Here is a 12,155-nt window from a genome sequence, read left to right on the forward strand (position 1 = left end):
AGACATGCTGCTTGCCATAGCGGTATAGGTACATAGAATGTCTCCCACCCTACAGGAAGTTGAGCTTGTCTGACCTATCCGGAGCTGGGTCTGAGCACACTCTCTGCCCGGGAAGCCATAGATGTATAGTCATAGGACACCCCCGACCCCAGACCTACTATGCACAATGAGGCTGACCCTCGTTCTCTGCCTGGAAGGCTCAGCTTGTCATCGCTGTATAGCTACATAGAATGGTGACTCCACCACCACCATGGACACTGAGCTTGTGCCCCCTCCTCTGCCCAGGTGACTTGCCCACTTGTCATAGCTGTGTACATACGTAGAATGGTAACGGGTCCTTGTGTACAATGTATTTAGCTGCTTTTTGTGTTTTCTTCTCCTCTCAGGACCTCCAACATCCGAACGAGTTTATCCGCGGCTCCACCCTGCGTTTCCTGTGTAAGCTGAAGGAAGCGGAACTGCTGGAGCCCCTAATGCCGGCCATCCGGGCGTGCCTGGAGCACCGCCACAGTTATGTGAGACGGAACGCTGTGCTGGCCATTTATACCATATACAGGTGAGACTAGTGATGCCCGACTCCTCCCCTCGGGGGCGGAGCTTCCCGCCGATACCTTTCCCGATATTTTGGTCCTATAATACAGTATTGCACTGACATCTCAGGAAGGGCTTCGTGTTCTGGCTGGAGGTTTGGTCTCTGAATTTCGGAAAGACGTGTAATGTGTGTGGCCTGCTGGAGACCACCCCGGGCTATTAAAGAGGGCCTGTCCCGCAGCAAGATTGACATTTATCTCCCCGTTATTCTAGAAACTTTGAGCATCTCATCCCCGATGCCCCGGAGCTCATCCACGACTTCCTGGTGAACGAGAAGGACGCCAGCTGCAAGAGGAACGCTTTCATGATGCTGATACACGCAGACCAGGTATGATGGCCTGACATTAAAGAGACCCCGTCACCAGACAACAATGTTTTTGTATATAATATATTTCATTTATTTAATGTCTATTTGGCTGTAAAAGCCCGGTGGAAAAGTAAAGGGACCACACACAGTGACTCTGGGGGTGGGGACTGAATGCAGGGACCCATGGGGTCATGGAAGAGCGAGGGGACAGCACATGGACCTTGCTGGGAAGAGGGGACTGCATGCAGGAACCCCTGGGGTGGGGGGAAGAGTGAAGGGACTGCACGTGTACCTTGCTGGGCGTGAGGTAGAGTAAGGGGACTGCATGCAGGGACCCCGGAGGGTTGGGGAAAAAGACATCCAAAATCTCTGAGACTGAGGCTTGATGCCTCCATCTTGCTTGTGATGACAACGGACGCTCTGTAGTATTCCCCTTCATTGCTCCCCCGGTAGCTACATAAAAAGTTATGTACAAAGGTAGAGGAGCTGGGGCTGCACGGACAGTAATTATACACTCCCAGAAGATGAGAAGGCCTTGGCATGCAAGTAGGGAGGGGGCTACGGCATGCAAGTAGGGAGGGGGCTGCGGCAAGCGAATTGGGAGAGACGCTCTGTAGTATTCCCCTTCATTGCTCCCCCGGTAGCTACATAAAAAGTTATGTACAAAGGTAGAGGAGCTGGGGCTGCACGGACAGTAATTATACACTCCCAGAAGATGAGAAGGCCTTGGCATGCAAGTAGGGAGGGGGCTACGGCATGCAAGTAGGGAGGGGGCTACGGCATGCAAGTAGGGAGGGGGGCTACGGCATGCAAGTAGGGAGGGGGGCTACGGCATGCAAGTAGGGAGGGGGCTGGGCTAGGGAATTTGACTCTTCCTGGAGTGGTCAGATTTTCTAGAATATTCAGAGGCAAGTGAATACAAAAATAATAATTTACAGAGAGGAAAAAACACGACAAGTCGGCATTTAAGATACTTGATACTTCAGCGCTCATTTTGTAAGTTGGCGGCAGAGTCCGTTTAACATACCTGCATGGCGGCATCTCCTGTCACGTTGCATCCCGCAGCACTAAACTGGCTGCCTGGTGAGGGCCTCAGACCTTGTAGAAGTGATTTGTCCTTTTTGTGTATATGGTGTCTGTGAACTTGTATCCGCTCCCTCCAGGACCGCGCTCTGGACTATCTGAGCACCTGCATAGATCAGGTCCACACCTTCGGGGACATATTACAGCTGGTCATCGTGGAGCTCATTTACAAGGTTAGTGTGAGAGACAAATCATCTGCATTATGTATATGTAGCTGGGTGAGGTGTTCTCTGCCACTCATGGTACTTCTTGGGATTGTCATCTATGTTAAAGGAGAACTATGAGGTGATTTTTCCCTCATCCTCGTAGTTGGAGCCGACGTGTGACAACGAGACTGTCACAGGTCGGCTCAATAGATCAGGAAGTGAGAGAACACATACTGTCGCTCGCTCACTTCTCTATCGTCTCCCTGCAGAGAGCCGTGACTGTCAGTCACAACTCCCTGCAGGGATTCCCCTCCTCCCCGCTCCGATCTTCCAGCGCTGACTGGCGAAACGGACGGGGGAGGGGGCGGGCACAGCTTGCTCTGCCTCTGGATAGGCAGTGCCAGCTGTCACTCACTCAGCTGGGTGGATACAGACAGTAATGTCCATGCCGGCTGCGGCGGTCTCAGTATACCGCGAGCTGTAGCTCCCTATATACCGAGCTTTGGGTGACGGGAGGACGCTAGTTTATGTCCTCCCGTTACCCTTAGGAGAACTGGGGGAAAACACTGACCCCGTAGTTCTCCTTTAAGCCCAGTGCTCATACCGACCTCCACTGCACTGACCATAGCAAATTGAACCTGTCGTAGAAATGAAAGTTTCTATTACTGATGTGTTTTTAAAGTTTGGGCCCCAAGTTATCATCCTGATCCTCGCTTCATTGCCTAGCTGGACACTGGCATGGAGCAAGTATGCAGCTGTTTTGGGCAATGGACTCCTTGAGTGGTGAATCTAGGATGGTGACTGAGACACTATCACTTTACCCATTCATGACAGTGGAAGTGGCTCTTGATGGCACCCCCTACCCCAGCATGGTATGCTCACTCATCCATTTGGGCTGTGGCCTGTTTTTGATGTAGTTCCGCATATTTATGTGGCAATGGTTTGGGGGGGGGGGGGGGGGGTGTATCCCCAAGACAAAAAGGGGCGAGGTCGGTCGGTGGGGGGGGGGGGGGGGGTGTAATTATCCCCTGAGAACCCCCTAATTATGTCTGCAATTGACTTCACTGTTTTTTAATATACAGTTGAACCTGACTACTGCAGTCTGACTGCTGTGGACAATGCGCACTTCCCTCTTCAATACGTCTGATTTTACTGTTTGAGATGCCTTGTCCAGTTAGTCAGTAGTTAATGGAGAACTATGGGGTCAGGGCTTTCCCCATAGTTCTCCTAAGGGTAACGGGAGGACACAAACTAGCGTCCTCCCGTCACCCTGAGCTCAGTATATTGCAGGCTACAGCTCGCGGTATACTGAGACGCCGCAGCTGAAGCGGATCCCGATAATTAGGTCTGCATCCGCCCAGCTGCGTGAGTGACAGCTGGCTCCGCCTATCTAGAGGCAGAGCCAGCTGTACCCGCCCCCTCCCCCATCCGTTCCGCCAGTCAGCGCTGGAGGATCTGAGCGGGGAGGGGGTGGAATCCAGCCCCTCCCCTGTCACGGCTCTCTGCTGCCACAGGATCGAGAAGTGAGCGAGCGCCGGTATGTGTTCACTCACTTCCGATCTATAGAGCCGACGTGTGACAGTCTCATTGTCGCAGGTCGGCTCAGATTATGAGGCCGAGTAAAAATCACCTCCTCATAGTTCTCCTTTTAAGGCGGATGTCACCGTCGGCGGTTATTTCAGATTCAACAAAAAGAAAAACCCACCATTGCGGTTCTGGAAAAGGCTGTTGTATGGAAGTTGCCGTGTCCGAGGTGTTTTATAGCAGAACTCACACCTCTGTCTTCTCCATCAGGTGTGTCATGCCAATCCCTCAGAGCGAGCTCGCTTCATCCGCTGTATCTTCAACCTCCTCCAGTCATCCAGTCCGGCCGTGAAATACGAAGCAGCTGGGACATTGGTCACACTATCCAGCGCTCCCACCGCTATCAAGGTAAACCCGATCAATCTATTCATCTGATCGGTCTCTGTGACAGGCTTGTTTTCATGCTAGTGTTGTGTTCTGGCCCCGCCCCCTCCTGCATGTTCCTTATTCACTATAATGCATCCATCATAGTGGCCTTACTTATTCCATGTGGGGCAGACGTTTCAGTGCTGAGGCCCGTACAGGAGTATTTGAATGCAGAGCTCACTTTAAACCGTCCTATGGCAGGTCGGGTCACTGTCTGCGTCTTATGTCCTCAGGCCGCCGCTCAGTGCTACATTGATCTGATCATTAAGGAGAGCGACAACAATGTCAAACTTATCGTTTTGGATCGTCTGGTGGAACTGAAGGACCATCCTTCCCATGAGCGTGTCCTGCAGGTAGCTGCCTGTGTTCTGTAGTTGTATTTCGAGCATTCCGCAGATGGGCGATAATGTGTGTGCTGAGTATTCAGACCATGGCTCCGCCTATCTAGAGGCAGAGCCAGCTGTACCCGCCCCCTCCCCCATCCGTTCCGCCAGTCAGCGCTGGAGGATCTGAGCGGGGAGGGGGTGGAATCCAGCCCCTCCCCTGTCACGGCTCTCTGCTGCCACAGGATCGAGAAGTGAGCGAGCGCCGGTATGTGTTCACTCACTTCCGATCTATAGAGCCGACGTGTGACAGTCTCATTGTCGCAGGTCGGCTCAGATTATGAGGCCGAGTAAAAATCACCTCCTCATAGTTCTCCTTTTAAGGCGGATGTCACCGTCGGCGGTTATTTCAGATTCAACAAAAAGAAAAACCCACCATTGCGGTTCTGGAAAAGGCTGTTGTATGGAAGTTGCCGTGTCCGAGGTGTTTTATAGCAGAACTCACACCTCTGTCTTCTCCATCAGGTGTGTCATGCCAATCCCTCAGAGCGAGCTCGCTTCATCCGCTGTATCTTCAACCTCCTCCAGTCATCCAGTCCGGCCGTGAAATACGAAGCAGCTGGGACATTGGTCACACTATCCAGCGCTCCCACCGCTATCAAGGTAAACCCGATCAATCTATTCATCTGATCGGTCTCTGTGACAGGCTTGTTTTCATGCTAGTGTTGTGTTCTGGCCCCGCCCCCTCCTGCATGTTCCTTATTCACTATAATGCATCCATCATAGTGGCCTTACTTATTCCATGTGGGGCAGACGTTTCAGTGCTGAGGCCCGTACAGGAGTATTTGAATGCAGAGCTCACTTTAAACCGTCCTATGGCAGGTCGGGTCACTGTCTGCGTCTTATGTCCTCAGGCCGCCGCTCAGTGCTACATTGATCTGATCATTAAGGAGAGCGACAACAATGTCAAACTTATCGTTTTGGATCGTCTGGTGGAACTGAAGGACCATCCTTCCCATGAGCGTGTCCTGCAGGTAGCTGCCTGTGTTCTGTAGTTGTATTTCGAGCATTCCGCAGATGGGCGATAATGTGTGTGCTGAGTATTCAGACCGTTTCCTCTCTCTCAGGATCTGGTGATGGACATCTTGAGGGTCCTCACCACGCCAGATCTGGAGGTTCGCAAGAAAACTCTACAGCTGGCCCTGGATTTGGTTTCCTCCCGGAATGTGGAAGAGGTAAGACCCTCCATCATCTGTGTGTAAGTCTCTGGACCATCTGATCATGGGGGGCCGGAGATCTCACAGTTATCCTGGACTGTCTGATTCTGGGGGGCCGGAGGTCTCGCAGTTGTCCCGGACCGTCTGATCTTGGGGGGCGGAGATCTCACAGTTATCCTGGACCGTCTGATCTTGGGGGGACGGAGGTCTCACAGTTGTCCCGGACTGTCTGATTCTGGGGGGCCGGAGGTCTCACAGTTGTCCCGGACCGTCTGATTCGGGGGGGCCGGAGGTCTCACAGTTGTCCCGGACCGTCTGATCCTGGGGGGGCCGGAGGTCTCACAGTTGTCCCGGACCGTCTGATCCTGGGGGCCGGAGGTCTAACAGTTATCCCGGACCCTCTGATTCTGGGGGGCCGGAGGTCTCACAGTTGTCCTGGACCGTCTGATTCTGGGGGGCCGGAGGTCTCACAGTTGTCCCGGACCGTCTGATTCTGGGGGGCCGGAGGTCTCACAGTTGTCCCGGACCGTCTGATCCTGGGGGGCGGAGGTCTCACAGTTGTCCCGGACCGTCTGATCTTGGGGGGGCCGGAGGTCTCACAGTTGTCCCGTTCTCTTCGTAGCTGGTGATCGTCCTGAAGAAGGAAGTCATAAAGACAAACAACGTGACGGAACATGAAGACACAGACAAGTTTCGTCAGCTTCTCGTGCGCACTCTCCATTCCTGCAGCGTCCGATTCCCGGATATGGCCGCCAATGTTATCCCGGTGGTATGTAGCTTCGTTCCTGGGTCTGTACAGGGATGATGTCATTCGTCTTTGTGTGTACCGAGCCAACAATGTTCAAGAGTTTTTGGGTCTGATGATGATATAAATAAATTGCTGAAATGAACCCTTTTATAATAGACACCCAGTGACATGGCCGCCAAGTGTTTACCATGTGCCTTGTAGAGCTGAGTTCCTGGGATCACCTCGCACTATCGTGTCACAGGTCATGTGACTAATCTCTCTTCCTCCCGGCACTTATTTCCCATTCTTAAGGTGAACGTGGCTTCCCTGGGATCCCTTCCCTGGCCAGTGTAAGAGCCGAGCCAGACAAGGGATCCCAGTGGTAGGATTGCTTTGTAGCACCCAGCAGGGTATTGGAATCCTCACCTGTTTTGCATGTGTTGCTCTCTTGCTGGATAACACCATTTCTGTCAGCGAGGGAATGACGCATGCACGGTAAAACTGCTGCCTTATAACAGGGCCCGGGGACTTCTCCAGGTATTGGTGAGAGTACTGCACAAAAATATAAAACACGGGGATACTGCCCCTCCCTTGTGTCCATGCATCTGTATGGCCATGGCGGGGATACTGACCCTCCATTGTGTCCATGCATCTATATAACCATGAAGGGGATACTGCCCCATCCCTTGTCTCCATGCATCTATATGGCCATGGTGGGACTACTGACCCTCCCTTGTGTCCATGCATCTATATAACCATGGTGGGGATACTGACCCTCCCTTGTGTCCATGGATCTATATAACCATGGCGGGGATACTGACCCTCCCTTGTGTCCATGCATCTATATAACCATGGCGGGGATACTGACCCTCCATTGTGTACATGCATCTATATGACCATGGAGGGGATACTGACCCTCCCTTGTGTCCGTGCATCTATATAACCATGGCGGGGATACTGACCCTCCCTTGTGTCCATGCATCTATATAACCATGGCGGGGATACTGACCCTCCCTTGTGTCCATGGATCTATATAACCATGGCGGGGATACTGACCCTCCCTTGTGCCCATGGATCTATATAACCATGGCGGGGATACTGACCCTCCCTTGTGTCCGTGTATCTGTATGAACGTTGTTGGAATTTCCGAAGTAATGTTCTCCTCCTCCCGTATTTTTCAGCTGATGGAATTCCTGAGTGACAGTAATGAGGCCGCAGCCGCCGATGTCCTGGAGTTTGTGCGCGAGGCCGTACAGCGATTCGATAATTTACGAACACTAATTGTAGAGAAAATGCTGGAGGTTTTCCACGCCATAAAGTCAGTGAAGTAAGTGATAAGTCGGCGATGGAGGAGGATGGGCCGATTGTGTCCTCACACTATGAAACGTCATTGTGAGCTTTATTATTATCCCCGAATACCGCGATGGGTTCCTGGATGCTTCATCCGTTACACTGACACTAAACCCCGGAGATAAATTCATCCGAGTCCCTGAACTCTGAGCAACAATGTATCTTATTTGTGTATCACTCGGCTGGAGATCCTCCAATCATCTCTGACACTGTCCTTCCTTCTGGAGGGGGGGCTACGTCTGTTCCCCATGGTCCCTGTGTGTGTTGTAGAGTAGTCACCGCTCCAAGCTCCGCCCCCCCGGAATGGACTACAATCTCAGGTTTAGTTTACTGATTTTGTATTGAGATTGTAGTCCATCCAGGGGGCGGAGCTTGGAGCGGTGACTACTCTACAACACACACAGGGACCATGGGGAACAGACGTAGCCCCGCTCCAGAAGGTATACAACCGAATAGCGTCACCCCACCAGATGACTCTTTCAGTCATTCCCCACCTACAAAGTAACAATGTAACAGAATTAAATTCCGCAGAGAGGAGAAATGATGGTGAATTATGTTTCAGGATTTATCGCGGAGCGCTCTGGATTCTGGGAGAATATTGCAGCACGAAGGAGGACATCCAGAGTGTGATGACGGAAGTGCGCAGGTCTCTGGGAGAGGTGGGTATCGTCGGAACGTTTCCTTTCCCCCTTGGCACATGCGCGGACCTCATAACACGCGGTGTGCGTCTTGTTCGCAGGTTCCAATCGTGGAGACCGAGATAAAGAAGGAATCCGGGGAGACGAAACAGGAGGAGGAGGTGACGGTCGGCTCCTCCCAGAGGCTGGTGACCGAAATGGGCACGTATGCTACGCAGAGCGCTCTGAGCAGCTCCAGGCCCGCAAAGAAGGAAGAGGAAAGGTCAGTTGCTGGTTCCTGGATATCGGCCGCTCTGCCTTTTGTACACTTGACTGTTAGGCCCCATTCACACTGAGCGATTCGCAAATTGCACGTTTGCATTTTGCGCGATATGGCGCAAATGGTTGCATTGAGCAACCTAGAATGGCGACAAAATCAGCTCCAAAAGGGGTCCTGCTGTAGCGACGCGCAACCAGCGACGGACAGAGCCCCATTGACATGCATTAGACAGCGATATCGCGCAGTGTGAATGGGGCCTTAGCGCTCGGTCACACTAGATGCAGTGCGTTCCTGCCCGATTTCGGCCGCAACGCACTGCCTCGCATTGCGGCCGGCTCACTTTTTAGTGGGGTAGGAGAGGGCGCGGCGGGCCATTCAAGTGAATGGCGCCGTAGCCACGCCCTCCGGCCGCAATGTGACCCGCATTGTGCCTGCGGTCCGAATCCGTGCGGTGCGTTTAAAATGCTACAAGCACTATTTTGATGGCATCGCACAGGGTCGGACCGCAGGCACAATGTGCCTTGCGATCCCAATGCGGAGGATCGCATTGCGGCCGGAGGGCGTGGCTACGGCGACATTCACTTGAATGGCCCGCCACGCCCCCTCCTGCCCCACTAAAAAGTGAGCCGGCCGCAATGCTAGGCAGTGCGTTGCGGCCGAAATCGTCCCGGAACGCACTGCATCTAGTGTGACCGAGCCCTTAGTGTATCTCCAGGCAAAAAAACAAACGCATTCCGTAATCTCTGTAATACCGGCGCGTTTCACCGTGTCTTGTCCCTTGCAAAATGCTGCAGAAAAGTGCCTATTTATCCTGCCTGAAATCCAGAGGGTTCCTAACTTCCTGTAGTGTGCTGGCAACACTGTCCCTCTGCTGCATTGAGATCCTAAGCCGTGTTCTCCCCTGCTGAACTTTTTAAAACCCCCCTTCTCAGCTCAAGGAGGTGGTGTACTGTAGTCCATCAAAGGAAAGCTCAAGCAGGGACGGCAACACTGCTTTGGGATTTCGGTGCCGCAGAGGCAGTGTTGTCGGCTCACTGCAGGAAGTTAGGAGCTCGCTGCGTTGCCGCATTGGGTTGGTGCGAATGGGCCCTAAATTGCTCCCCGCTCTCTCCTGCAGGCCGCCTCTCAGAGGATTTCTATTGGACGGAGACTTCTTTGTTGCTGCTTCTCTCGCCACTACCCTTACAAAGATTGCACTGCGCTATGTGGCCCTTGTGCCCGAGAAGAAGAGGCAGAATGTAAGTACACGCCGGTCCCCTCCTCCACACAGTACACGCCGGTCCCCTCCTCCACACAGTACACGCCGGGCCCCTCCTCCACACAGCACACCCCGGATCCCCTCCTCCACACAGTACACCCCGGGTCCCCTCCTCCACACAGTACACCCCGGGTCCCCTCCTCCACACAGTACACCCCGGGTCCCCTCCTCCACACAGTACACCCCGGGTCCCCTCCTCCACACAGTACACCCCGGGTCCCCTCCTCCACACAGTACACCCCGGGATACATTGTAGGAGGGGATATGACGGACACGCGTTACATTGTAGGAGGGGGATATGACGGTCCGGGCACGTGTTACATTGTAGGAGGGGATATGACGGACACGCGTTACATTGTAGGAGGGGATATGACGGACACGCGTTACATTGTAGGAGGGGATATGACGGACACGCGTTACATTGTAGGAGGGGATATGACGGACACGCGTTACATTGTAGGAGGGGATATGACGGACACGCGTTACATTGTAGGACGATATATGAAGATCGGAGTGTATGGAGCTTTGTATGTTGCGCTCGGTAACGTTGCGTCTCTCTCCCGCAGTCCTTCGTAGCGGAGGCCATGCTGCTGATGGCAACCATCTTGCACCTGGGGAAATCCTCCTTACCCAAGAAGCAAATCACAGACGACGACGTGGACCGGATCTCTCTGTGCCTGAAAGTTCTTTCTGAATGTTCCCCGCTGATGAGCGAGATCTTCAACACGGAATGCCGCATGTCCCTCTCACACATGTTATCAGCCAAGCTGGAGGAGGAGAAGCTCTCCCAGAAGGTGACGCTACCAGTAATCGTACGATAGGGACACGCCTCCTAATCCCGCTCACAGATTTCAAGACGAGTTGTGGTAACATTGTTGTCTCATGTAGTCGTGTTTCACGTCCCACAGAAGGAATCGGAGAAGCGCAATGTGACGGTTCAGGCCGACGATCCGATCTCCTTCATGCAGCTCACCGCCAAGAGCGAGATTGCGTCCAAGGAGGATCAGTTCCAGCTCAGTCTGCTGGCCGCTATGGGGACCACCCAGAGGAAGGAGGCGGCCGACCCTCTGGCATCCAAACTTAATAAAGTAAGAGACCCCCGTCACCGTGCCCATAACGGGTCAGACTGAGGAATGAAGACTGACCGATGCCTTAGGGTTAGAACCAGCTGTGCCCGCCCCCTCCCCCGTCCCTTCCGCCAGTCAGCGCTGGGGGCTCGGAGGGGGGAATCCCTGCAGGAAGCCGTGAGTGACAGTCAGCGCTCACGCGATGGAGTTCTTCCTGTGTGCTGTGCGTTTCCACCTCTTGTGTGTCACTATGCTCAGCTGCTGTTTGTTGCGTCCGGTACGATGCACATCGCAGCATTGGCACCCCCGCAGATCGGCGAAGGACCGCACGGCAGAGGCACCTGGTCTATCTTTACACATGTGTGCTCTGCGTATGATCGCCCGGGTCGCGGTGGGGGTGGGGCAAATGGAGACTTGGTGTTACAGGAGGACGCTGGAAACGTTTATCTCTTCTCTTCCAGGTGACGCAGCTAACTGGCTTCTCGGATCCTGTGTACGCGGAGGCATACGTACACGTTAACCAGTACGACATTGTCCTGGATGTGCTAGTCGTCAACCAGACCAATGACACCCTACAGAATTGTACACTGGAGCTCGCTACCCTAGGTGAGAATGCCAATGAGGGGCTGAGGCGGGCTGTAGGCGGTGGGTCTTAGCCGCTGCAGGTCGGAGGGGCCTGGGGGGGTCTGGCTGCTGCAGGTCGGAGGGGCCGGGGGTCTGGCTGCTGCAGGTCGGAGGGGCTGGGGACTGTTGTAGTTACTCTGTGCTGACAGCAGGTGGCGGTGGCGTCCTGTGCTCACTTTACAGATCCCACCGTCACCTGTGTAGTGGGGCTAGACGACGAATCCTGACACCTGATTGGTTGTTGTGGAGTTTCCCGGACCCCCAATAAATGGATGATCTGATCTTCTATTTCCAGGTGACCTGAAGCTGGTGGAGAAGCCGTCTCCTCTGACTCTCGCTCCGCACGACTTCGCCAACATCAAGGCCAACGTGAAAGTCGCCTCCACAGAGAACGGCATCATCTTCGGGAACATCGGTCAGTCTGAGCTCTGCTGTAGATGATGCACATTGATTGCTGTGTATTGGGGTATCAGTGCAGCCAGGGGCCCCACTAAGGGAGACCCAGCACCAGAACACTGCATTGTGTGCGACAGCCAGGCGCGGGCGGAAAAGTTGGATTTTAGCTCCGGAGCCGCGCTCTCCTGGCGGTCACATCTTATGATGCTTTGGGGACTC

The 12,155-nt window shown here is 53.7% G+C and overlaps 1 protein-coding gene across 1 annotated transcript in view; it reads left to right on the plus strand.

The window, feature by feature from the left end:
- Positions 1-12,155, plus strand: part of COPB1 (coatomer protein complex subunit beta 1) — a 15,911-nt gene that overhangs the window by 2,877 nt on the left and 879 nt on the right. The window contains exons 4-18 of the mRNA XM_018573018.1: positions 387-556; positions 805-919; positions 2,062-2,154; positions 3,922-4,059; positions 4,311-4,430; positions 5,528-5,635; positions 6,240-6,386; positions 7,526-7,671; positions 8,257-8,353; positions 8,434-8,594; positions 9,709-9,829; positions 10,416-10,643; positions 10,758-10,937; positions 11,378-11,522; positions 11,836-11,955. Of these exons, the coding sequence (XP_018428520.1) occupies positions 387-556; positions 805-919; positions 2,062-2,154; positions 3,922-4,059; positions 4,311-4,430; positions 5,528-5,635; positions 6,240-6,386; positions 7,526-7,671; positions 8,257-8,353; positions 8,434-8,594; positions 9,709-9,829; positions 10,416-10,643; positions 10,758-10,937; positions 11,378-11,522; positions 11,836-11,955 (2,089 nt within the window). The remainder of the gene's footprint in view (positions 1-386; positions 557-804; positions 920-2,061; positions 2,155-3,921; positions 4,060-4,310; positions 4,431-5,527; positions 5,636-6,239; positions 6,387-7,525; positions 7,672-8,256; positions 8,354-8,433; positions 8,595-9,708; positions 9,830-10,415; positions 10,644-10,757; positions 10,938-11,377; positions 11,523-11,835; positions 11,956-12,155) is intronic.

This window comes from Nanorana parkeri, unplaced genomic scaffold (genome assembly GCF_000935625.1).
Source record: "Nanorana parkeri isolate BGI_ZX_2015 unplaced genomic scaffold, ASM93562v1 scaffold2206, whole genome shotgun sequence".
Classification (NCBI taxonomy): Eukaryota; Metazoa; Chordata; class Amphibia; order Anura; family Dicroglossidae; genus Nanorana; species Nanorana parkeri.